The sequence below is a fragment of the Bos indicus genome, chromosome 16 (assembly GCF_029378745.1).
Source record: "Bos indicus isolate NIAB-ARS_2022 breed Sahiwal x Tharparkar chromosome 16, NIAB-ARS_B.indTharparkar_mat_pri_1.0, whole genome shotgun sequence".
NCBI classification, from domain to species: domain Eukaryota; kingdom Metazoa; phylum Chordata; class Mammalia; order Artiodactyla; family Bovidae; genus Bos; species Bos indicus.
In genome coordinates this window covers 999,370-1,023,992 of record NC_091775.1, presented here as the reverse complement: position 1 = coordinate 1,023,992, position 24,623 = coordinate 999,370, and the positions used below count along the sequence as shown (strand labels likewise).

Here is a 24,623-nt window from a genome sequence, read left to right as displayed (position 1 = left end):
ACTCTCTGATTTCACTGTTTTCTGCCTCCACCGCCTCCCACAGTACAGGGCAACTGTAAGTGCTCAATTAGCATTGGTTGCACGAGTAAATGAAGGATAAGAGCAGACGATTAGAATGACTGGATCAGGGAAAAATTGTCAGGGTGCTTTCTTTGGGTTTTCATTGTACCTCCCGAGTTGGTTATTCACAAGGTGACATAACTATTGAAAAGATGAAATTTCTAGCACCTTCGGTTCCAAACTCAAAGCAGAAGAGTTTGAAGTTTTGTACCATCCTGAGATCATTTTTTAATTTATTCAGTCACTTAATAAATACTTCCCTAAGCATCTACTATGTGGCAGGCACTAGGGATGAACACAAACGTGAGTAGAACAGGACCGCGTCTTTGCCTTTACTGAGTTTATAGACTAGTGAGGGAGGCAGACATCAATGACATCCGCACTCACACACAAGATGTAAGATTATAACAGAGTCATGCGCTAGGAGGAGAGGTACAAAGTACTCTGACAGCCCCAGTAGGGATCTTCCCTCACAGGGGAATCTGCCTTTTCTGAAGGTGCTTGCTGAGCTGCAGTCTGAAGGATGCGTAAGTGTGTTAAGTTGAGAATATGCAGATTATGACCTGCAGACCGAGGAGGCATGAGCCATGCACACAGGGTGGGCAGGAGGCTCCTTCACTATCAGCTACGACTTTGGGGAAATGAAAACCCTGGGGCTGTTTTGATTGAAGGTACGGTTTCAATACACAAAGAAAGTGAAGTGACAGGATTACTTACAGACTCCAGAAACAGAGGAGGGAGGCGTGCAAGGAGCTGGGGCCAGTGCAAGGAGCAGTGCTCTGTCCTAGGTCACAAGCCGGCAGGAGACAGAGAGCAAGCACCTTTTACTTACAAGGTGGTTGAGGAGCACCACTTACTTTTCGAGGGCTCAACTTTAAAATTTTATTTTAAAAGGTGCCCAGGGAAATGCAAAGCAGGACCTTGTGGCTGGAATCCTAAACTCAGGTTCTTATCTAAATTGCCAGATTCTGGGTGTGAGTAGAGTTGTCATACTGTAAAATGCTTAGGCAGCAACTCAAATAGCTGCCTCATCACAAGAAATGATGCAAACATGGAGTTCATGCTGCTTGTTGTGACATGAAAAGTCCTTTGTCTCTGCCCTAAGGTTCTGTGTCTTCTGCCGGAATCCATAAGACTGGCTGTCTATCTCATTAGCTTGCAAGTAGTAGAAAATCTCAGGCCCTTCATCGTTACTGACATGCAAGTAGACGGCATATGCAAAAGCTGTGTGGTGGATGAGAGCAGAGCAAATATAAGAAAGTTCAAGAAGGAGGGCATTGGGACTTCCCTGGTGGTCCAGCAATGAAAATTCTGTGCTTCCATTGGTTTCCAACCCTGGTCAGGGAACTAAGAGCCCACATGCCACGTGGCGCGGACATAAAGTAAAAAAAGAAAGATGGAATGAATGGATGGGTTACAGGGGCTGAAGCGGGCAGGACATGAGATGAGGTTGGGAGGTGCTCTGGGACCCTCGGCCAGTCATGCTGGGGCAGCCCCAGGCAATGTCTTGGCCTCTTCTGGCCACATTCATGCACGACATGTGGAACCGATGAACTGGGTTTAGGGGAGCACAGGATAAAGCTTGGGCCAATCTAAGCCTATGAAATAATTTTTAACAAAGGAGGAGAGTGAAAGTAGGTGTTTTCTTAACATCCTGCACCCTGTTATGAAAATTTTTACATACCTACCACTGTAATATTTCTATTAGACTTAGAAGAAGTCTATTTCCCAGTGCCCCAAACAAAGAAAGGTTATTATGAACTATCATTTCTGTCAATTATCTAGGGTACAAAAGAAGGCTATTCACCTTAAGAGGGTGAAGCAATGACCCTTTAGTGTTCATGAGTATGACTCTGGACAAACTGCTCTCTGATCGTTTCTTTCAGTGAAGAGTTGTTTCAGTTCTACAGGGAGAGGAAGGAAGAGAAGTGCACAGAGAGATAGACCTCACCAAGAGAGGGCTGTGAAACCAGTGTGGCTAACATCAGATTAGTACCGAATGTTAGTGTCAAAGTAAAGGTATCTATTGAGAAGCCCTCTGACCTCTTCCAGCAACTGGAGTTCTGAATTTTTCACTCCCTGCCTATTAATTCATTTGTAGCCTACAAAGAATGGAGTTGTCTAGGATCTTTGGATCAAAGTGTATCCACAAATAAGACAAATCATGCAGAGCCTTGTTAAGAAGTTTTGTTCTTATCTGAAGAGTGACCAAAAAAAAAAAAAAAAAAATCACCGAGGGATCTAGAAAGGGGTGGTATCATTACACTTGGGTTTCAAAAGAGAGGAGCTGAGGGAATGGGGGTTATTGATCTTCTGAGATTATCTGCTCCTGGGGGAAACTGAGTAGTCTGCATTTTTACTTCTTGGTACTTCAGCGAAGCCTCAGACTTGCCAAATTCTTTCTCATTCATTGTAACTGGCATTTCAAAAGGAGGGAAAGCAGCAGCAGGTCTCAGAGTGCCACTCAGCACTTCCTACTCCTCTCTAGCTTTTCTTGTTAAACAATCAGCATGTCAGTCGCTGAAAGGCTCTCTGGCCCTCACCTTGACCTTCAGGCTGCTATGGGAAGCAGGCTTGGAGAGGAGGAGAGGAGGTCAGGCAGGGTGATGCCGGGGTCAGGGAGAGAAGAAATAACAGCCTTGTTTGGAGGTGCTGCGGGTTGCAGAATTCAATTGTGCCCAGTTTCAGCCTGGCCAAAGGCCTGGACAGAGGGCTGGAGAGGCAAAGGTAGGGGTTGCCAGAAAAGCAGGGGAACTGCTGACTTTTGGAGAAAAGTGAGTGGGAGGCTGAGTCACTGGGCCCAGGAACCCCCAGATCATCCCTCTAATGGCTGTTCTACTGGCAGATGCCTCAGGAAGACTTGGCCCAAGTTTTCAAGACTCTCCAGGGTTTCCCAATCCGCCTCTCGTGGCCCACAGTGCTCCTCCCCCGCCACTTCACAGTCTGCCAGTTCCTTCACTGACACACAGCTCGGTTTCCAGTAAAGGGAGGATTGCGGTGCAGGGGAGTGGAGAAGGGTACGTATAAGAGGAAGCTGGAGGCCCAGGAAGCGTCCTGCTCAGGCAGCTGGGGAGCAGGAACCTGAAGGCACAGGAAGAGGCCGCGCCATGCCCTCCTCTGCTGCAGCCAGGATGGGGCTGAGGGCGGCTCAGACAGGTCTCTGGGTTGGCCGCAGAGCTACTGCTTGCAGAGACTGGCCTCCTACCTGCTGTGGGGAGAGGCAGTGGGTGGGAGAAGGGGTGGTGCAGAGCCAGGGGGGAGAGAGGAGGTGCCTGGTGTGAGGAGGCCCTGGATTCCATGGTGGTGGCGGGGCAGGTGCAGGGAGCAGGAGGGAGGACCAGAGGTGCTTGCAGGGGGTCTCATCCTGGATTTCCCTTCAGGTTTTGTGGTCCTGGTGCTGCTCCAGAGCTGTAAGTAACCTTCTTTTAACTCATGGAAGGTGGGGGTGTGGTGAGGGCTATATGGAAGGGAACTTGGCACTTTTCCCCAGTTTCTTCTGTGATGCAAATGGCTCAGAAACATTAGCATTTGTTAAACCAAGGTGATGAGTATATAGATGTTTATTATACTACTCTCTACTTTTCTGTATATTTAATATTTTTCAAAATTAAAAACTTTCAAAGGCTCAGGTTCAATGAAGGCTTCAACCAATAGCCTAGTGGGAACCACTAATAGGAGCCCAGGAACAGTGTGCATGAGTGATGCCCACTCCAATCAAGAGGGCAGAAGAGGCCTGCTCTGCAGCAGCAGAAATTAGAAAAAGAAGAGAGCGGGAACTTTCCAGTCCACTGGGTTATTGTGTCTCAGCTAGGGGGATGGACTGAGGGGCCGGAGACTGCCATTCTGGGTGGGTTACGAGTCAGGGGTACCTTCCCCATGAAGGCAGAGAAGAGACAGGCCAGAGCCTCTCAGATCAAGGACTCCTGAAAGGCAAAGGTCTTCTAACACTGGCTGTTTGGAGCTAGGCCACTCCTTTCCTTCAAGGCCTCCAGGGAACCTTACTTACTTGTACCAAGTCCCATCTCATCTTTATTCATTAAAGCCTCCTCACTCCATGCAGTGTTCTGTTCTTAGTCTGCAGTATATTTATATACTTTGATCTTTCCTAAGCATTTTCAAAATAGGTTTTATTTTCACCAGACAGAGAACTCCCTTGAGCCAGCTGCTTTCACTGAGAATTTTAACTATGCTCACAATTCTACCCATCCATCCCACCCCTCCCCAAAACCCCACTGGTGCTCAGCTCAGGGCCCCAGCCAGAGGGTCCCTGGCTCAACCTTGGCCCAGGGCTCACCCTAGCCTTCTCCTCAGGTGCTGCATACAAGCTGATCTGCTACTACACCAGCTGGTCCCAGTACCGGGAGGGTGATGGGAGCTGCTTCCCAGACGCCATCGACCCCTTCCTGTGCACCCATGTCATCTACAGCTTTGCCAACATAAGCAACAATGAGATCGACACCTGGGAGTGGAATGACGTGACGCTCTATGACACACTGAACACACTCAAGAACAGGTTGGGCCACTGACTAGCCAGGGCAGGAGAAAGATGGAGGTCAGGAGGGCTGGTTTCAGGGTAGAGTGCGCCTGCTCAAGGGGATGGGCAAGGTCTCCGGGACTCACTTCTGGGTAGAGAATTGGAGGGCCTTGGCTCAAATGGGAGGCAGTGATGAGGGCAGAGGTCAGGGTATAGAAGAAGCCTGCAGAAAAAGGCATAGATGAACTCCCCTGGGAGAAGGAACTCTCTCTGTCCCCTGTGGGTGCCTCTCCACAGAGAAAATGTTCATGGTTCTATTTTGCCATATCGTGGCTTCCCACTGGAGGGAACAAAAATGGGCAACACATCTCAGAATACATGCCACAAATACTTAGAAAACCTTAGAATAGTGAATTTCAAGGTTGGAAGGGCCTTGGAGGCCTGATTCAGCCTCTACCCAAAGCTAGAAGCCTACTACAGCTTCCTAAACATGGGGCCACCCCATATCATGGCAACTTCACTCAACCCCAGCCTTCCTGCCTCTCTGTGCCCCACAGGAACCCCAACCTGAAGACCCTCCTATCTGTTGGAGGATGGAACTTCGGTTCTCAAAGGTAGGATGCATCCCCCAGAGGATGATGGGATAAGAGGAAGCATAGGTTTCTCTACACCCATGGGATGAAGGTCACAGGGACCCCAGAATGGTCAGGCACAGGGACGTGAATGGTTGTCAGGAGTTTGCATCACGTGCAATCATGAAACCAGAGCCCAGAAAGGGGAAGGAACTTGCCAAGAGACACACAGCAAGATGGCAGTCAATGTTCTGATTGCTTGCCAATGCTCTTTTTACTACTTCTCAGACATGAAAACAAAGAAATTTGAGGGGATACTGTCCTAAGGGTTGGAAGGAGCAAGATGGAATGAATGGGAATTTGGGAGTGGAGACCCTGGGAGGACTTCCTGGAGTGGGTAGAGTTGGAGCAGCTTTAAAAAGAGTTAAAGTAATGGCTATCACAGCTCTCATTTATTGAGTGGTTGCTATGTGTCAGGCATCCTGTCCAACCACTATCACATGTAATCCTCATAATAGCACTGTGAGATATTACATTTATGCCTGTTTTACAGATGAGGAAACTAAGGCTCAGGTTATAATCTGCTCAAAATGGCTTGGCTACTAGGTGATAGAGCCAGGGATATCTGATTATAATGCACATGTTCTTTCTATTAATAAGATGATTAGAAGTGGGTCCTGTCCAAACCATGCCCTCCTATAGCTGTGTGAGTTCAGGCTCCCAGCTGCACATGCCCCAGAGACCACTCCAAGGGGCCAAGGCACCCAGCATTTTGGTGCTGAGCACTCTACTGTGGTGATTTTGGTTCTAGATTTTCCAAGATAGCTTCCAAGACCCAGAGTCGCAGGACTTTCATCAAGTCGGTGCCACCATTTCTGCGGACCCATGGCTTTGATGGACTGGACCTAGCATGGCTCTACCCCGGGTGGAGAGACAAGCGGCATCTCACCACTCTGGTCAAGGTGCTGGTCGGGTCGGGGAAAGGGGCAGGGAGGTGGGGAGCACCAAGGAGTAAGGAGGGCAGAAGCTATCTTTGGGCATGTTCTCCCGAGGCAGGCAAAAGGAGACTAAAGCCTCCTTGCTGCAGAGTCCTGAGATCTGGGCCAAAGGTAAGACAAACAGGCCTGTGTCCTGAGGTCTGACACAGCAGGGAAGACATCCGCTGAAAACAGGGGAGGTGGGCTGGGGTTCTAAGAGGCAGCGTTCACTAACCAGGGCGCCTACTCCTCACTGCCACTTAGTCGAGCATCATTGTCCTCTATTCATTCTCAAACTGACACTGCGCACTCCCGAGCATGCACTAAATCAGGGATACTCAACTCCATCTGGGGGCAGCCCAAGCATCTCTAGTTACCCTAGGGGCAGAGCAATCAAACAAACTGTTCACAGTATCAGTAACATTTGCTGGATCATAGAGAAAGCAAGGGAATTCCAGAAAAACATCTACTTCTTTTTCATTGACTACAATAAAGCCTTCCACTGTGTGAATCATAACAAACTGTGGAAAACTCTTAAATAGATGGGAATACCAGACCATCTTACCTGTCTCTTGAGAAACTATGTGGGTCAATAAGCAACAGTTAGAATCTCAACAACTGACTGGTACAAAATCGAGAAAGGAGTATGACAAGGCTGTATATTGTCACCCTGTTTATTTCACTTATATGCAGAACACATCATGCAAAATGCTGGGCTGGCTGAATTACAAACTGGAATCAAGATTTCTGGGAGAAATATCAACAACCTCAGATACGCAGATGATACCACTCTAATGGCAGTAAGCAAAGAGGAACCAAAGAGCCTCTCGATGATGGTGAAAGAGGAGAGTGAAAAAGCTGGCTTAAAACTCAATATTAAAAAGAAGAAGATCATGGCATCCAGTCCCATCACTTCATGGCAAACAAAAGGGGAAAGGTGGAAGCAGTGACAGATTTCCTCTTCCTGAGCTCTAAAATCACTGTGGATGGTGACTGCAGCCGTGAGATTAGAAGATGGTTGCTTCTTGGAAGGAAAGCTATGACAAACCTAGACAGTGTATTAAAAAGCAAAGACATCACATTGCCGACAACGGTCCATATAATTAAGGCTATGGTCTTTCCAGTAGTCATGTATGAATGTGAGAGTTGGACCAGAAAGAGGGCAGAGCACTGAAGAATTGATGGTTCAAACTGTTGTGTTGGAGAAGACTCTTGAGAGTCCCTTGCACTGCAAGGATATCAAATCAGTCAATTCTAAAGGAAATTGATCCTAAATATTCATTAGAAGTACTGACACTGAAGCTGAAGCTCCAATACTTTGGCCACCTGATGTAAAGAGCCGACTCAATGGAAAAGACCCTATGCTGGGAAAGACTGAAGGCAGAGGAGAAGGGGGTGACAGAGGATGAGATAGATGGATGGCATCATTGATTCAATGGACATGAACTTGGGCAAACTCCAAGAGATGGTGAGGGACGGACAAGCCTGGTGTGCGACAGTCCATGGGGTCGCAAACAGTCAGACACAGCCTGGTGACTAAACAGCGTAGAACAACAGACTGAACAACAATCAATATGAATCACTTTAACTTTGTGTTCTCATTTACTACCTTAAACAAAGCAGAGACCGACAGGCAAATGTCTTCCAGCTCTATCTGTGGACTAAGCGGGATGACTCTTTATTCTCATGGTCCCTGCAGGACAAAGAAAAATGGAATATTGATGAGTACACACGGGGTGTAGGGATGAGATCGGCCCGAACTGTTTTTAGGAAAAGGATGGGTGAGCCTGCAGATGGGACCACTTTATCATTCCCACTAAGCTCCGGTCTGGTTGGAGATTACAGCAGACAGGGAAGGCCAATGACATCCTCAAAGATCTTTCTCCACAAGGCTTGCTGTCACTCACCTGCCTCTCTCCCAACCAGGAAATGAAGGCTGAGTTTGTAAGGGAAGTCCAAGCAGGCACAGAGCAGCTCCTGCTCAGCGCAGCAGTGCCTGCAGGGAAGATTGCTATTGACAGAGGCTATGACATCGCCCAGATATCCCGGTGAGTCTCCTGATCTACTCTGCCTTAGCAATCTGTGTACAATCAGAATACTGGGCTTTTGGTCCCAATTTCTCCAGAGATGAGTGACTTTGAGCAAGTCACATCACTTCTCTGTGCCTCAGTCTTCCTATCTGTCAAAAGGGGTATAATAATCCCTATCTTTCCTTTTCACTTGGGATATTGTGCTGACCAATTGAGAAGATTGCTATGAATGTATGTTTGTGGGAAAAGAAGTAGAGAGAGTTATACAAATGAGCCAGTCACTAGTCTCTGGAAGGGCAAAGCAGCAGTTAACAATACCTTTCATTTCTAGGCTGCTGGAGAGTCCTCAAGGGACTCTGTCTTGCAGAGACTCCCCTTTCTTGTCCACCTGTCCCTTCTCCTTGCCTTGCCTCCTTATGCATGTGGTGATGAGCAGTCTCCAGCCAAGCAGCTTGATTTCTTGGTGAAACAAGACATGGATCTTAGGAAACCCAAGAGTAAGAGACAAAGACTCTTCACTCTGACTAGAATCTTCTTTAGGGTCTCAGGCACATGTAGATTCATTGTTTTAATTGCTTTAATTGATCAGTTCAGTCACTCAGTCGTGTCTGACTTTTTGCAACCCCATTGACTGCAGCATGCCAGGCTTCCCTGTCCATTACCAAACTCAGGTCCATCAAGTTGCTAATGCCATACAACTATCTTATCTTCTGTTATCCCCTTTTCCTCCTGCCTTCAATTATTCCCAGTATCAGGGTCTTTTCAAATGAGTTAATTCTTCCCATCAGGTGGCCAAAGTATTGGAGCTTCAGCTTCAGTGGCAGCATCTGTCCTCCCAATGAATATTCAGGACTGATTTCCTTTAGGATGGACTGATTGGAACTCCTTGCAGTCCAAGGGACTCTCAGTTCAAAGGCATCAACGCTTCAGCACTCAGCTTTCCTTATAGTCCAACTCTCACATCCATACATGACTACTGGAAAAAAACATAGCTTTGACTAGATGGACCTTTGTTGGCAAAGTAACGTCTCTGCTTTTTAATATGCTGTCTAGGATTGATGATAGCTTTTCTTTCAAGGAGCAAGCATCTTTTAATTTCATGACTGCAGTCACCATCTGCAGTGATTTTGTAGCCCCAAATATAAAGTCTCTCACTGTTTCCATTGTTTCCTCATCTATTTGCCATGAAGTGATGGGACCGGATGCCATGATCTTAGTTTTTTGAATTTTGAGTTTTAAACCAGCTTTTTCACTCTCCTCTTTCATTTTCATCAAGAAGCTCTTTATTTCTTCTTCCCGGGTGGTGTCATCTGCATATCTGAGGTTGTTGATATTTCTTCCAGCAGTCTTGATTCCAGCTTGTGCCTCATCCAACCCAGCATTTCACATGATGTACTCTGGATATAAGTTAAATAAGCAGGGTGACAATATAGAACCTGACATACTCCTTTCCCTATTTGGAACCAGTCTGTTGTTCCATGTCCAGTTCTATTGCTTCTTGACCTGCATATAGATTTCTCAGGAATCAGGTAAGTTGGGCTGGTATTCCCACCTCTTTAAGAATTTTCCACAGTTTGCTGTGATCAACACAGTCAAAGGCTTTGGCATACTCAATAAAGCAGAAGTAGATGTGTTTCTGGAACTCTCTTGCTTTTTCGATGATCCAACAGATATTGGAATTTGATCTCTGGTTCCTCTGCCTTGTCTAAATCCAGCTTGAATATCTGAAAGTTCACAGTTCATGTACTGTTGAAGCCTGGCTTGGAGAATTTTGAGCATTACTTTACTAGCGTGTGGAATGAATGCAGTTGTGCGGTAGTTTGAACATTCTTTGGCATTGCCTTTCTTTGGGACTGGAGTGAAAACTGACCTTTTCCAATCCTGTGGCCACTGTTGAGTTTTCCAAATTTGCTGGCATATTGAGTGCAGCACTTTCACAGCATCATCTTTTAGGATTTGAAATAGCTCAACTGGAATTCTATCACCTCCACTAGCTTTGTTCATAGTGATGTTTCCTAAGGCCCACTTGACTTTACACTCCAGGATGTTTGGCTCTAGGTGAGTGATCACACCATTGTGGTTATCTGGGTCATGGAGATCTTTTTGTGTATATCTTCTGTGTATTTCTGCCGCCTCTTCTTAATATCTTCAGCTTCTATTAGGTCCATACCATTTCTGTCCTTTATTGTGCCTATCTTTGCATGAAATATTCCCTTGGTATCTCTAATTTTCCTCAAGAGATCTTTAGTCCTTCCCATTCTATTGTTTTTCTCTATTTCTTTGCCTTGATCACTGAGGGTGGTCAAGTGATCATTGATCACTTAGAGGGTGGGAATGAGGTGGCTCTCAATCATTTGCCCCAAACACCTAAAGCTCATATTCATGCAATCCACCTGGAGACCCCTAATCTGTGTGTGTAGAAAGCTTACTCCATATTACAAGGAATCATAGTTCCAGGCCATCCTTTGGTCCTGCTCTTTCCCCACAAGGCTAGTTACTGATGATATTAATCTGCTTTCTCGAAGATGAATGTGGCTGGAGAGCAGGGATTGAGATGTGCTGGAGGGCAGCTCCCAGTTGTGTCCTGGGTGCAGACAGGAAGAGCCCTGTTCTTGCTTTGAATGCTCCTGTGGGACCCTGAGCAGGAGCCTAGGTCCAGCAGCCTAGTCTGGTCACTGGGTTCTACCAGATTTTGGATTAATGACTGCCTGTTTTTCTTGCTCACATCCTGTTGGGGTGGTGTGCTTTTAAACTTTTCTCCTTGCCCTGCATCCACTCTTTTATAGACACCTGGACTTCATCAGCCTTTTGACCTATGACTTTCACGGAGCCTGGCGCCAGACAGTCGGACATCACAGCCCCCTGTTTCGAGGCCAGGAAGATGCAAGTTCTGACAGATTCAGTAACGCTGTGAGTGTCCCAAAGGAGGGAAGGCTGAGAGGGGGCCACAAATGCCTGCCGCCTGCCAGAGCTCACACACCAACCTCTCCACTGCTTGGTAATCCTGTAAGGGAGGGGTTAGGGGCCCACTTCACAGATGAGGAATCCGAGGCGCAAAGTTCATGCATCCTCCATGGCTCTGGGAACTGAGGAGGTGATATGTACATACAGAATCAAGATACCTCCTGACGGGCCTACAGGGTGAAGGCACAGGGCAGGTGGGAGAGAGCAAAAGAGGGCTGGGGGCTGAGAAGCCAAGAGTCTGGTCTAGCCCTGCCATTTGCTTGCTGTGAAATGTGAGCCAGTCACCTGATTTCTGCAACTATGAAACAGCATCTTCTCCTATACCTAAGAGGATTTCTTTGAGATGGAAACTGTACAGTGCTTTTTAGACTGACATTATAAGTTCCCGGAAGGAAGGGAATTCCAGGTGCATCTAGATCTGGAACTCCCTTCAAGGCAGCAATGGGAATTGCACGACCTTTTCCCTCCTAGACTAACTGCTCAAACTGTCCTGCCCTTCCCACACCCAGGACTACGCTGTGAGCTACATGCTGAGGCTGGGGGCTCCAGCCAATAAGCTGGTGATGGGTATCCCCACTTTTGGGAGGAGCTACACTCTGGCCTCTTCCAAGACAGATGTGGGAGCCCCCATCTCAGGGCCAGGAATTCCAGGCCAGTTCACCAAGGAGAAAGGGATCCTTGCCTATTATGAGGTATGAGCTAGGAAGAAGGTAAGATTTCCCACAGCATCGGCAGCCCTGGGGAAGGTGACCCTCCAAATCATCCTCATTTTACTCCTTTGAAAATTAAAAAAATTAAAAAAAAAAATTCCAGCAGACTTAGCACTCTAGAGAAGAGGGAGGAGGAGGGCAGGCAAATCACGTCTTCATCCCCTCTGGCCACCAAGTTGGGGCCTTCCTTTTAGCCCAGGAAAAAGCAACAGCCAAGAGGTAGGTTTTGTTTTGTTTTGACCCAACTTCTGCTGCTCTGAGTTGCCTTGGCCAGTCCTCAGTGTCAGTGGAGAGCAGCCACAGAACCCCGGGATATTTGCATCTATTTTAAGTAAAGTTGCGTGAAATCTGCAGGTTCTAGGGGCAGGTGCAACCTGCAGGATGAAGCAAGGGGCTGCAATAGATTTGGGGGGTAACATCCCCCCAGTGACCGGCAACGTCTCAGCACAGCTCTCCAGCCACCCCTGCCCTGTTCTCTGCTCAGATCTGTGACTTCCTCCACGGAGCCACCACCCACAGATTCCGTGACCAGCAGGTCCCCTATGCCACCAAGGGCAACCAGTGGGTAGCGTATGACGACCAGGAGAGCGTCAAAAACAAGGTACGTTCACAAGGCCACACCCCCCAGATGAAAAGCGAGAGGGACGCCCCCTGCACCGAGGGTGGGACTTGGCTACAGGGGTGTTTCGGGTCCCAGTGTCATCTAGATAGCATGCCCCCATGTGCACCCTGGCACGGGAACCCAGCCACGCCCACCTTGGGTCTCCCCACCAGGCACGGTACCTGAAGAACAGGCAGCTGGCTGGCGCCATGGTGTGGGCCCTGGACTTGGATGACTTCCGGGGCACCTTCTGTGGGCAGAACCTGGCCTTTCCTCTCACAAGTGCCATCAAAGATGTGCTTGCTGAGGTGTAGCCTTCTGCCCTTGGGCTCACAGTGGGGCAGAGACGCCTCTCACACTTGGCTCTGACTGACCAGAAGCCTGATCTCCTGCCCTGCTGGGGCCCCGCTGAGCCTCAGCCTCCCTTCCTTGGGCCCATGTGAGGGCCACGGCTCCACAGTCTGAGCTCAGCTCTGGTTGAGGGGCAGGCTGGGGTGGGGCTGTGGGGCCAGCACAGCGCACAGTGCAGGGTCAGCACGTACTTGCTGACGAACAAGAATGCTCAGCAGCGCCAAGCCCGACACCGGGAGATTTCTTCCCCTTGCTTACTCTGGGGCCTGATGCCTAAGGACGCCATTTTGGCAAGCTCTGCTGCCACACAGCCTTATAAGAAGCAGCAACCACACTAATTACACTGTCTGCAAGGCCTGGCTTGAAACCTTTTCCCGGGAACATAACTGTATCTCCATCCCACTTCCCCTTGCTGGTTCTGGACCTGCTCAATAAAGCACCAGGGTTCACCTGTTGTTGGCGCTTGCTTCAGTATCTGTGGCCCCACTGGGCTCACCTCCCACCTCTCTTCTGGAATCCTTTCTCTCAGACTTGGGAGCCCTGAGGTGCAGAAAGTGAGACCACCCTGTCCTCTGCTGCCTCCAGGGCATCCCCCAAAGCGGCAAGCATCACCAGATTCATCGGTTGTGGGCTTAACCCAAGAGTGCTGGAGGCCTTCTAGATCTTAAATTCATTGTCATCCAGACTTCTCTATATGGTTCTTTGTTGAAAGAAGCCTTTTCTGTTTCCAGGGGCTAGCAGGCACTAGGAAGGAAACCCTTTAATCCCAGCCCTTCATCTCTTCTCACCCTGGGGAGGGGTAGGAGCCAATATAGGGCCAGGTTAGAGAGAGCCCTGACCCTGGACTCAGAGGTAGGAGACACCAGTGTTACCTCACACACTGTCCCACAATCACTGGTCTAGAGTCTCTGCAGATCTTGAGAGCTGGCCTTCCAAGCTCCCCTCACACTCTCAGTGAGCAGTTGCTCATCACCTTAGAAGAGCCCTTTTCATTGCTGGACTGAAATTGGTCAGATGTCATAGGGCTGTAGCCTAGCCCTCTGTCTCTCTCCTCTCAGGACACACTTAGCCCTCAGCCCATGCAGAAATCAAGGCTCCTTGGCCCAGCCTGGGACACGAGGTGGGGGCCAGATGAGACAGTGTGGGTCAGATAGGATGAGCTCAGATCAGCCAGGCTTCCAGTCTTCATGAAGTAGAGATGCTCTTAACAGTTTCTGCACACTCCAAGAGCCTTGGACAAGCTTTGTATCCCGAGTTCATCTGCATGCTCCAAAATCAAAGAGAATTTATTCATGGATTCCCGGCTGTTTGAATTATCTGTGACTTGGCCCAGTGGTTTGTGGCACTACTTTGAGGTGTGGGGAAAGGAAATACCTATCGGCCTCCCTGAAATCTGAACTAGCTGGAGCAGGGCAGAAGCAACTAATCCCAAGGTCACTGCCAAGCTAAAGGCAAAGAGTGAGAACTTGGCCAGAGCTTCAGGGTTGCCTGGCATTTCACTGCAGGCCAGTGGGCCCAGCATTCCCAATCTGTGCCTACAGCCCTCCCACCACACTGGGGTCTTTGAAATGCCAGGAGCTGTGAATCCTCCAGTGCAGCTACCCCCCTCCCCATCTCCCCCGGCCACCCTTCCCCCATCCTGGGACAGGCTCTGCAGGGCTGACTCAGGGTCCTACAGAGTTAGTCACATTCACTTATAGCTGCAGAGTCAGAGCCCAGGGATGGGGATCGGGTCTCCGGACCTAAATCCCGCCCGGCAGGACTCTGACTCACCCAGCAGAGGGCTCGGGCACCCAAGCAGGGCAGGATGAAGAGGCTCCTGAGGCCCTCCACTGCCTTTCCCAACAAGAACAGCCACCATGGGACGTGGCCACCACACTCCTGTGCTCTCAGCGCTGGGGAAGGGGCAGAGTGTGAATGCGACTGATGGCTTGAAATAAATTACACGGGCATTGATTTTAAAACGGTAGGATATATCATACATGCTGAAGAGTGCACAAAATGTATTTTCTTTTTTTTAATTTAAAGAATTACTATATAGTGAAAGGCTGTATAACTACTACTCAGGACAGGAAACAAGACCTCATTTGTGCCTCTGAAACTCCATATCTCTGTCCCTCCACCCAGAGGCAAGCACTATCCTAATCTTCCTTGCCTTCTTTTGTGGTCTTATCACCTAAAGATGCCCCCTGAAGAAGAGAGCTGGTGCTGCCCGTGTTTGAATTGAGTATGAATGAGGTCGCATCACTCTCTGTGCCCAGCTTCTTTCGCTCCCTGTTATGTCTGTTAGATCAACCGAGTAGCTGAAGTTTGCTCATTTTATTCCACTTTTGGTTTATAGGTGCACATATACGCCACTTATTTATGCATTCCTCTGTTGAGGCAGAGCTGTGCTCTCCAACTTTAATGTTATACACAATGCTGCTGTGAATGTTTACATGCATGTTTCTAGGACTGTAACTGCTCGGTCACACACTTTCAGTTTGACTAGATACCATCTCACTTTTTTCAAAGAGATTGCTCCCATCTACACTCCCGCCAGCAACAAATCTTAATGTTTTATTGGATGAATGACTCAGTGACTAGAAATCTGGCCATACCTGCCTCATTTCCCCCGTGGCACACAAATGTCCATGCCATGTTCTGCTTCGAGGACTCTAGAAGTCTCTGAGTGCTGTCCTCCTCCAAGATCGCTTCCAGATCTGTCTTACGACTTGATTTCACCCCAAGGGCTAGGGGACTGTCATAGTGTCCTCTGTAACAGACAAGGAAACTGAGGTCCAGAGCAGGAATTTGAGAGGCTGGGTAACCTGGGGCCTTGGACTCCCTTCCTGGGGTCCCATTGTTAGAAGACTTCCTGCAATCCAGCCCACTTTGGGCATCTCAGCTCCCTCCCTCTCTAGGCCCTCAGCCTCATACAGCCCAAGTGAAAATTCCCAGGGAATGTGAGGGCTAGGGGAGTGCAGGAGCCCAGGAACACAGTTGGGAGTGCTCTAAGAGAAGGCTGTTGCAGGCTGTGTGCACCCAAGCCGAGAAGCCCTGAGCACAAGTGGCCCCACAGAGGCCAAACACACAGAGACTGATCTGGGTTCATTATCCAGATGGAAGCTCTGGTTCCCAATGCCCTGACCCCTGGCACAGCCTCCTGGCAATGTCCCATCTCACTGATCTGTGCCCTCCTCCCATCTGGGCACAAGAACCCTGTCTCTAAGATTCAATCGGGATGATGGACGAGGTTGTGTGCTCCTCAAGGGACCCTTGCAGTTCCTCCCCCAGAGCTATTCCTGGCCTATGCGCCTCCCTCTCCCTTCAGTCCCCCTGCCTGACCTGACCCCACAGCTGGGAACATTTGCTTGGGGGTGGGGCAGCCCCCTGACTATATAAGACTGAACCTAGGTAGTCCCAGGCACCCTGGAAGCACAGCTCCTCCAGTGCTAATCCCTGCACACTCCAGCTTGACCCTCCAGCGGGCACTGCAATGACAGAAAAAGCCACCTCGGAGGCCCCTGCCTGTGGTCTGGAGGAGACCACCTCTGAGTCTGCACATGTGCCCCTTACAGAGCTCTTTGGAGACACGGCAGCTCCGCAGGCTCCTGGGGGGGAGCAGGCTCCCGGGGGACAGCAGGCTTCTGACCCACAGGAGTCTGCCCGTCAGCCTCCTGACCCCGCAGCCTCTGCAGCCCCCGCAGGCCCTGCAGCCACTGACCCTGCACTTCCACGTGAAGGTGATGAGAGCTGGGGTGGGCGGAGGGGGGAGGCAGTCATGGCAGGGAGCGGTGGGGGGCGAGGTCTCGGCTGCAAACCCCTTCACCGCCCCCTGCTTCTCCCTCAGATGTCCCCAGTGCCCCGCTGCTGCTGGCTGTGGAGGATGTGAGTGACAGCTCGGTGACTGTGAGCTGGGAGCCTCCAGAGAGGCTGGGGAGGCTGGGGCTTCAGGGCTATGTGCTGGAACTCCGTCGAGAGGGAGGTGAGCTCCGGGTTAAGCCCTCATATACGGAGGGGAGGTGGGCCTGGGGGGCAGTAGGGACAAGACCCCAGACTCTGCAGTTGAGTCAGAACAGAGGGAGACGCAGAGGGGGAGTGGAGGCAGTCTGCTTAAGCCTCATGGACAGCGTCTTGCTCACCTACACATCTCTGAAAGCAGGAGGGCATCCAAGGGGCCTCAGCAGGTGCCTTGTCCTCCAGCTTCAGGAAGCCTCTGAGTAACAAGGGTAAAATGGTCGGTGACACTGCGGTTCTCCTCTGTAAGAATTAAGGAGGTCCTGAGTCTCAGAGGACCCTGCTTGTAAAGAAGCTGAGGGAGAGGGCTAAGTTAGAACAAGAGACAGTGAGGAGAAGGAGCGGGGCTGTGGCCAAACTCCTGATGCCGCCATCTTGTCCGCTGCCGTCTTGTCCACCTCCGCGGCAGGCAAGTTCAGTCTGGCTCCTGCCTTTGCCTCCGCCTTGCTGTGTGACTTGGTGAACGTGTCCAAGCCTCTCTGGGCTTCAGAAAACCCGTTTCTGGCCACCACTCAAAGGTTCTGATACAAGGTGTCTTTGATGCCATTTGATACATGAGAAGTCAAGGAGGGACAGCGGAAGGAAAATAAGGCTCGGAAAGGGAGGCCAGCTTCCCCAGACCGTCAGTGAGCAGGGAAGCCCCACTGAGAAAGGGTGCTGGCGGCCATGGGGCCAGGCAGGACCTTGTACTGTCTTCATTCCTCTCAGCCTTGGACTGGGTGCCTGTGAATGCCCGGCCCATGATGGTGACCCAGCAGACCTTGCGGAACCTGGCTGTAGGTGACAAGTTCTTCGTGCGCGTGGCTGCAGTGAGCTCTGCAGGGGCTGGCCCACCGGCGGTGCTGGAGCGGCTCATCCACATCCAGGAGACCATCGGTAAAGCCCATCCCTGCTCCCCAGTCCTTCCCAGGCGCCTTAGCTAAAGGATGGAGAAAAGGAGGCCAATGGATAGAGTCGCTTCCCCACACTCACGTGCACAAGCCACCTGCTGGCGCCATCTTGCCTTAAGAAAGTTCCAGGTTCCTCAGCAGCAAGGAGTCTCTGGAGGTCAAAGAGGTCAATTTTCTGGGTGGTCCGGCTTGCAAGCATTGGAGGAAGGACTTCCCGACCCCCAGAAACGAAAGTTCACGCTGCCCCGGTCACCTGCTCAGAGTCCCAACACTTAAGAGTCATTTCATTCTTCCTATCTAATCGTAATCCCTTCAGCGGCCATAGAAGCTCATTTTCTGCTCATTTCATATGACCTGGGTTCCAGATTCTCCCAAAGGTTTTGGAATAGAGAAAAATCTTTGTTTGCCTCTTACTGTACCAAGTCCCTAGTGGAAAGAAGACGAACACCCTGCAAAAGACCTGTGAAAGTTTCTCCATCCCCAGAGGCCAGTGCTGAACTGGAAACCTGGGAGGCCAGCTGCTGTCTCCTTGCTAAGATTTCTATTTGTAGGGTGCATTAGCCTCAAGCCTACCCTTGCTCCCCTCCCAAGGCTGGTCGGGTTTCAGTCTGTTAATGGCAGTGAGTCATTTGGTCTGATCCAAGGTCTCTGGGGACAGCCCAGAGCCCCAGAGTGACAAGAGACATGGGCCAGCAGGTGGCCCGAGGCCTGCTCCACCTTCCTGCTTGTCCTGCCCTCCTCTCTCCCAGAGGCAGAGGGGCACCCCGCAGCTCTGGACAAGGCCACCAGAAAGAGGGGGCTTCATGGCCACAGAAGGGAGTCAAGTTTGGATTCAAGGAAATACTTTTCAGCTTTAAGGCCTGAGAGATGTGGGAACCACAGGGCTAGGCAATATAGAATTATAGATTGTCATGGCTGGTCCATCCAAGCCAAGACACCCCAGGACTCCCTTGAGGTCACCCAAACTATTAGTGGCAGTTCCAGAACTGACTCCCACAGAGGACCATTCCTGTCCCACCAGGTGGCAAGCAATCTTTTCTGGTGAATTTCAAAACCAGAGGACATGTCCATCCTTTGAGTCTGGGTGAGACATGGTCCCACCTGGCAGCTCAGTGTGATTCTAGCCTGGAAGTGGCGGGGAGACCTCCTGGTTGGGAAGGGGGCGTTGGCAGGCATGCTGGACCCTCCCTGATGGCACAAGGAGTTTGGACTCTGAGAGCTTGTTGGAGCCAGGACCTTCGACTTCAAGGCCTAACGTTGGAGGAGTCGGCTAGACTCGGCACCCACTACTCCATTAAAATTCCTCTGGCAGGAAAGAAGGGGATTTCCTGGAGAGAAGCGGGCAGGAGGAGGTCGTGAATAAACAGGGAGCAGCCAGGCCCTTCTTAGGGGCAGGGCAGGGTGGGGACCCTGTCTAGAGTCCTCAGCTGCTCAGCTGTCCCTCTTCAGCCACCTGGAGCTGCCAAGCATTCCTGGCCCCCTGCAGCTGCCTCTGGAACATTCCACCCCTGGTGCTCCCAGGGCCAAGTGCCTGCGCAGCTAGTCCTCAGAGACACTGTGTTCCTTCTCACTGTCCCCTGCCTCTCCGCCCTGCACGCCACTAACCACCTGCTGCCACCTGTTTGTCACTGAGGGGCCTCAGCCACCCCCACCCCCACCCCGCCTAGGCAGAGAGTTGCGAGGGTGTTGCAGCTCCCCGTGGAATGCCCAACAGCTTCAGTGGTTGCACCTGATGAGGTGATGGTCAGGAATGTGGTTCTCCACTGGAGCACGGGTCGGAAGTAAGGTGTCAGGAAGGACCTCCCAACCGCAGACTGAAAGGTAGTGGGAGGGAAAAGAGAAGGAAGCGGGTATGCCTGCTCTGGCTCCCTTTAGCAAGGGAAAGACCCCAGTTCTCTCACCTGGACTGGGGACAGAACAGTGTGCAAATGGGTCTCACGGGGCGTCTCTGAAGGCCTGGGCTGGTGCGAGGCAGAAGGGCAGAGGCATTAGGAAGGAGACAGTTGGCCATCCTTCTTGGGAATGCAGGCGACAGGTGCACATGCACTGCCCACCAGGGGGAGCCCGGGAGCCAGCAGGGCCCATCTGGAGTCCAGGAATGCCAGGGCTGCAGGGCAAATCCCAGCCTGGCAGGGTTGGAGCACCAAGGGAGTGCCTAGGATGCCTACCAGTTCACACCGTGGAGGTCCTGCCCTCCTGGAACCTCCTGTCTCTCAACTCCCCAAGGGCCTCAGGGGATTCTGGCTCCTGAATCTGGGGAGTGAGCTTTGCCCTGCCCACAAGGAGGCAGTCTCAGAGCATCCCAGGAGCCCTGCGGGGCGCAGCCTCACTGTTTGTCACGTCCCCTGCTGCAGAAGCCTCTCAGCAGCCCCCCTGCTGTGCTAAGCCTAGACTCTGGTTCTAATGCAGAGGCCCCCAAGATCCGTGTTCCCCGCCACCTTCGTCAGACCTACATTCGCCAGGTGGGAGAGTCGATTAACCTGCAAATCCCCTTCCAGGTGGGTATGCCTCCCTCCCAGGGTAAGAGCATGGGTGGAAATACAGGGCCCCGCCTGAGGTGTATCGGAGGAGCCCAGAAAATGTCAGGGTTCCCTTGGAGGTCTGCTGAGACCCACCCATCAAGATGCGCGTGACTCAGTCGATTCTCCAGCTGGCGAATAGGACAGGTGGCCCCGGGGCCGGCTGGACAACCGGATGATGAGGGTCTAGGAAGCACCTGTGGCTCTAGCCGCTGCTGCCCTTCCTAGGCAAGGCTGGTGCGGTCAGCTCCCTTGAGCACAGCTCCAGAGAACCCTGGAGCGGTGGTGGGGGCCTGCCACCTTCTGCTCCCATTCAGAGTTTCTCCCTCCCAGGGGAATCCCAAGCCTCAGGCTTTGTGGACCCACAACGGTCATGCCCTGGACAGCCAGCGGGTGAGCGTGCGCACTGGGGACCAGGACTCCATCCTCTTCATCCGCTCCGCCCAGCGCTCTGACTCAGGCTGCTATGAGCTCACTGTGCAGCTGAAAGACCTGGAGGCCAAGGCAGCCATCAACATCCTGGTGATTGGTATGGGACCGGGGGAGGCAAGGGCTGAGGTTCCCCTGCCCCAGGACTGATGGTCAGGGGGGTCAGGCCAAGAGAGAGCGATAGCAGCCCGATCGTGTTGAGGGAGGGGTTGCTGCGAGCCCAGCCCTCCTCCTTACTCTGTGGTCCTGCAGAGAAACCTGGACCCCCCAGGAGTATCAGATTGCTGGATGTCTGGAACTGCAACGCTACCCTCGAGTGGACACCGCCCCAGGACACAGGCAACACAGAGCTCCTGGGCTACACGGTGCAGAAGGCAGACAAAAAGACAGGGGTGAGGCCTGTTCGAGCAGGGTGTTAGGGAGGAGGGTCTGACTAGAGGTGGGTCTGGGGGAGAGGAAGTGGCCGAGGTGGTGGGGAAGGCCTGTCCACAGAGAGTACAGGAACTGAGGCCTTCTGGTCTGCCCACTGCCATCCTGACTCACTGTGTGGGTTTTGGCAAATCTCTTTAAACTCTGGACTTCAGTTTCCTTCTGAAGACTGCAAGGACTGTTCTCTGGGGCCCTTCAAGCTCTAAAGCAGTGCTTCTGAAAATGTAATGTACATGTGAATTACCTAGGAATTTTGCTAAAATGCAGGTCTTAATTCAGTGGGTCTGAGGTGGGGACTGAGATCCTACACGTCTCTGAAGGTCCCAGGTGATTCTTTGCAGGTCATCTGGCCACACTTGGACCAGTAAGGTTCTAGAATTCTCTGAGGTCCCCAGAGAGGTCGCCTTCTCCCAGGAGTTGCTTCTCCGCACTCCAAGCCCCTCAGAGGAGAAGGCCCCAGGGGGCACAGGGAGGGCGAGGGCATGGGGAGTGAGGACAGCTGGGCCGGGCTCTTGCAGCAATGGTTCACAGTGCTCGAGCGCTGCCACCCCACCAGCTGCACTGTCTCCGACCTCATCGTGGGCAACTCCTACTCCTTCCGAGTTTTCTCAGAAAACCTGTGTGGACTCAGCGCCTCAGCAGCTGTCACCAAGGAGCTCGCCCACATCGTAAAGACAGGTAGGTCTGGGTCCAAGACCAGAAAGCAAGCCAGGCATTGCCATGCCCGTCTCTTCCATCCCTTGGAGTGTCGGCACCCCTCCCTGGGTGCATCTCACGGGAGTCCACTTGCCAGAACTTTGGCTGCTTCTCCACACCCAGGCCACCGCTATGCAGACACACACATTCACAGAGTGACTGTAAAAGATGGATGTGGTTGACTGATCGTAACAAACACATCAGAGTAAACCACGCAAATGAGCAGCACCCCTTGGGAGACTGCACTTATGCTAAAGATGCCATGTGGTTGCCAACATCATAGCAGTCACTGGGTCTCATGTACAGCGTCCCAAGAGAACCACTCTGAAGGACAGTGTGTGTGGTTAGGTAGACTGGCGAGTTTGCTAAAAGCAAACTCCCAACCCTAATATAGCACCACGTAGATGGACAACAGAGATATGGTTATTTACTGTTTCTACATAGACACATTGTCCTCTTGTGTCAAATGTGAAATTCCCGGTCCTTTCTCCCTGTCACCTGTGTCACCTGGACGTTGGGCCTAAGGGCCCCACACAGTCCGTGTGGGCCACAGAAAGCACACTCTTTTAAACACCAGCCTAAGTTGCACAGAATTAGGAAAAAGGTTTTGTTTAAAAATAGAAAGCCAGTAAAGTCTCCAAAGACAAAGAGAAATAACATGTGGACTTGCTGGGTTTTAGTCCCCACCCTCAGTCAGCCACCCCCCTCCCTGCCTCCCTGTGACTCGCCCAGCCATGGTTTTGGCTTTCCTCTGCCTCTCTGAGATACTCTGTCTTTGCTCCTGCATGTTGGCTGTGCCTGGCTTCCCAAAGATCTCAGGAGCCTGGGGTCCTGCCATGGGGCTCCAGAGGTGGAGGCAGGGGTGAAGTGGGCTGTCGCCTGCCCTCAGCCTTCCTCCAGACCACTGGCTCTCTGCTCAAAGAGCCACGACCAGCACGTGGCCTTCCACCTCTTAAGCCACAAACTCACTGTGTGAGATTGGCAAGTCCCTCATCCATGAAGGGTCTTAGTTTTCCATCTGTTAGCTGGGGTGATAAACGTACCCTTCCAAAGGAATGCTGTGTAGATTAAATGGGATACCTAGGTGTAAACTATAGTGATTATTTCAGGAAAACAGATGAGGTCAGTCTTAAGAGGTCTCGTCCTGTAACCTCAAACTCATCCCCTCTTTCTCCTCTGAAACCAGATATTGTTGCCAAACCTAAAAGCTTTGTTGAGCGAGACTTCTCAGAAGCCCCCTCGTTCACTCAGCCCCTGGCTGACCACACCTCCACCCCCGGCTACAGCACACAGCTCTCCTGCAGTGTCCGAGCTTCACCCAAGGTGAGGTGAAGAATCTTTCCAGACAACTCTGCCTAAGCCTGAGGGTGGCCTTCGGGGGCTTCATCCTGGCCCACACCCTTCCCAGCTCTCTCTGACCTTGCCCCCCCAGCCCAAGATCATCTGGATGAAAAACAAGATGGACATCCAGGGTGATCCCAAATACCGAGCTCTCTCTGAGCAGGGTGTCTGCACCCTAGAGATCCGGAAACCCAGCCCCTTCGATTCCGGAGTTTACACCTGCAAGGCCATCAATGTGCTGGGGGAGGCGTCTGTGGACTGCCGGCTGGAGGTGAAAGGTGAGGCCTGAGAGAGGCTGCTTTTTAGGAATCTTCTGATGCATGGGAGACCAGGAGAAGCCATCTTTTCTCCTGCTGGACTAGATGAGGCTGAGCGCTGAAAATCAAGGCAAGATGAGGATAGTAAAGATAGAAGTCAGGCTCTCAGGAGGACTTTCCAAATGTGGGAAAAGGAGGGCTGGAGTCTGCCTCTCAGACACACGGCTCACTGGGTGAGGGCTTGAGACTCACTACCTCCCACCCTGCACTTGGGTCCCCAGCAGACACCCGCCCCCTCCCTGAGCTCTAACCTTCAGGTCTCTCCCAGCCTCAGCCACACACTGAGGAGCCTCTGGTGGAAGCTGTGAAGAGGAGAAAGGTAACTGCATGCACCCCCTCTCCTGCCTCTGGGGGTGGAGGCCTGGAGCAGGGGTGGGCTTAAGAAGGGAGGGTGGCAGTCAGCTCTGAGTATAAATCTGCAGTCACAGGCAAGATACCTGCACAGTCCTGGTGGTGCTCTGGAGACCCAGCACAGTAGGGTGATGCTGGCAAGGCCTGGAAGGCTTGGGCATCCAGGGGACGGGCACAGGACAGAGTCTAGTCCCGACTCTGAATGACCTTAGGCTGGGGCATCCCCGTGGGATAATTTCCTCAGCCAGAAAAGTAGCAGAAACAACCATGCCCTGACTGCCCTTCCCAGGTGGATCTGAGGTTCTGGACGGGTGAGGGTATATCCTAGAGCTGCGGGAGGCAGAGCTGGAGCCCGGGCTGCGGGTCTAGGGCCTGAGGGGAGGGGGGCCCGGAAGGGAGGCCTTCTCCCCCTTATCATCTCTTCAGCAGGCGCACGTCTCCCACCTCTGCCTACCAGCGGGGCTCGTGAAACGTTCTTTGCCAGGTGCCACAGGCCTGAGGGGTCAGGGCTTCCAGGCCCAGAATCAAGCGCCTCAGAGGCCCGAGGTATTCACCCCACAGCGACAGTTGATGGCTTTGCTCCTTGGTACCTGCCTCGCCTCTGTCCCTCCGCTGGGAGTGGGCCTAGCAGGCCTCTGGACAGGCTTCTAGACACCAGGAGCCCTGGAAGTTGCAAAGATCGGAGCTCTCCTGCAAAGAGTCGTATGCTGGGCGGGAAGCACTTGAATAAAGGTGTTTGGTGTTATGCTGCAGCGCCTCTGTGACAGTGAGAGTCAGCGTGACGGGCGCTGTGTCCCCAGGAGGGTGGGCTGAATGTGTCCCCATGATGGAGTCTCCACCTCTGACACTGTGAGGAAGGTCCAGTGGGAGGGGACCCGTGATCTCATGGGGGTTTTCCAGATATGAGATCTTT

General features: G+C 51.7%; 2 protein-coding genes across 4 annotated transcripts; both read left to right on the top strand.

Annotated features, from left to right (window-relative positions):
* The first annotated feature begins 3,083 nt into the window (after positions 1-3,083).
* Positions 3,084-13,194, top strand: CHI3L1 (chitinase 3 like 1). The gene is made up of 10 exons (XM_070767725.1): positions 3,084-3,216; positions 3,441-3,470; positions 4,372-4,573; positions 5,092-5,148; positions 5,918-6,068; positions 8,010-8,131; positions 10,900-11,023; positions 11,587-11,769; positions 12,272-12,388; positions 12,562-13,194. The coding sequence occupies exons 1-10, from the start codon at positions 3,168-3,170 to the stop codon at positions 12,700-12,702; spliced, it is 1,176 nt and encodes a 391-aa protein (XP_070623826.1). The 5' UTR covers positions 3,084-3,167; the 3' UTR covers positions 12,703-13,194.
* Positions 13,195-16,131: 2,937 nt separating this feature from the next.
* MYBPH (myosin binding protein H) lies at positions 16,132-24,455 on the top strand. Of its 3 annotated transcripts, none has more exons than XM_070767723.1 (11): positions 16,132-16,464; positions 16,572-16,706; positions 17,447-17,614; positions 20,038-20,126; positions 20,481-20,676; positions 20,829-20,968; positions 21,524-21,683; positions 22,888-23,024; positions 23,134-23,320; positions 23,628-23,678; positions 24,195-24,455. In XM_070767723.1, the coding sequence occupies exons 1-10, from the start codon at positions 16,218-16,220 to the stop codon at positions 23,642-23,644; spliced, it is 1,476 nt and encodes a 491-aa protein (XP_070623824.1). In that variant the 5' UTR covers positions 16,132-16,217; the 3' UTR covers positions 23,645-23,678; positions 24,195-24,455. The 3 variants fall into 3 exon arrangements, with proteins under 3 accessions (XP_070623824.1, XP_070623825.1, XP_070623823.1); XM_070767724.1 differs by having other exon boundaries at positions 24,140-24,455; XM_070767722.1 differs by having other exon boundaries at positions 24,137-24,455.
* Positions 24,456-24,623: the final 168 nt, after the last annotated feature.

Coding starts and splice junctions, on each gene's coding strand:
- CHI3L1 (XM_070767725.1), top strand. CDS start 3,168: ATGCCCTCCTCTGCTGCAGCCAGGATGGGGCTGAGGGCGGCTCAGACA. Junction 3,471..4,371: donor CCTGGTGCTGCTCCAGAGCT/GTAAGTAACCTT, acceptor CCTTCTCCTCAG/GTGCTGCATACAAGCTGATC. Junction 5,149..5,917: donor TGGAACTTCGGTTCTCAAAG/GTAGGATGCATC, acceptor TTTTGGTTCTAG/ATTTTCCAAGATAGCTTCCA.
- MYBPH (XM_070767723.1), top strand. CDS start 16,218: ATGACAGAAAAAGCCACCTCGGAGGCCCCTGCCTGTGGTCTGGAGGAG. Junction 17,615..20,037: donor CCACATCCAGGAGACCATCG/GTAAAGCCCATC, acceptor GTTCTAATGCAG/AGGCCCCCAAGATCCGTGTT. Junction 23,025..23,133: donor GTGTCCGAGCTTCACCCAAG/GTGAGGTGAAGA, acceptor TTGCCCCCCCAG/CCCAAGATCATCTGGATGAA.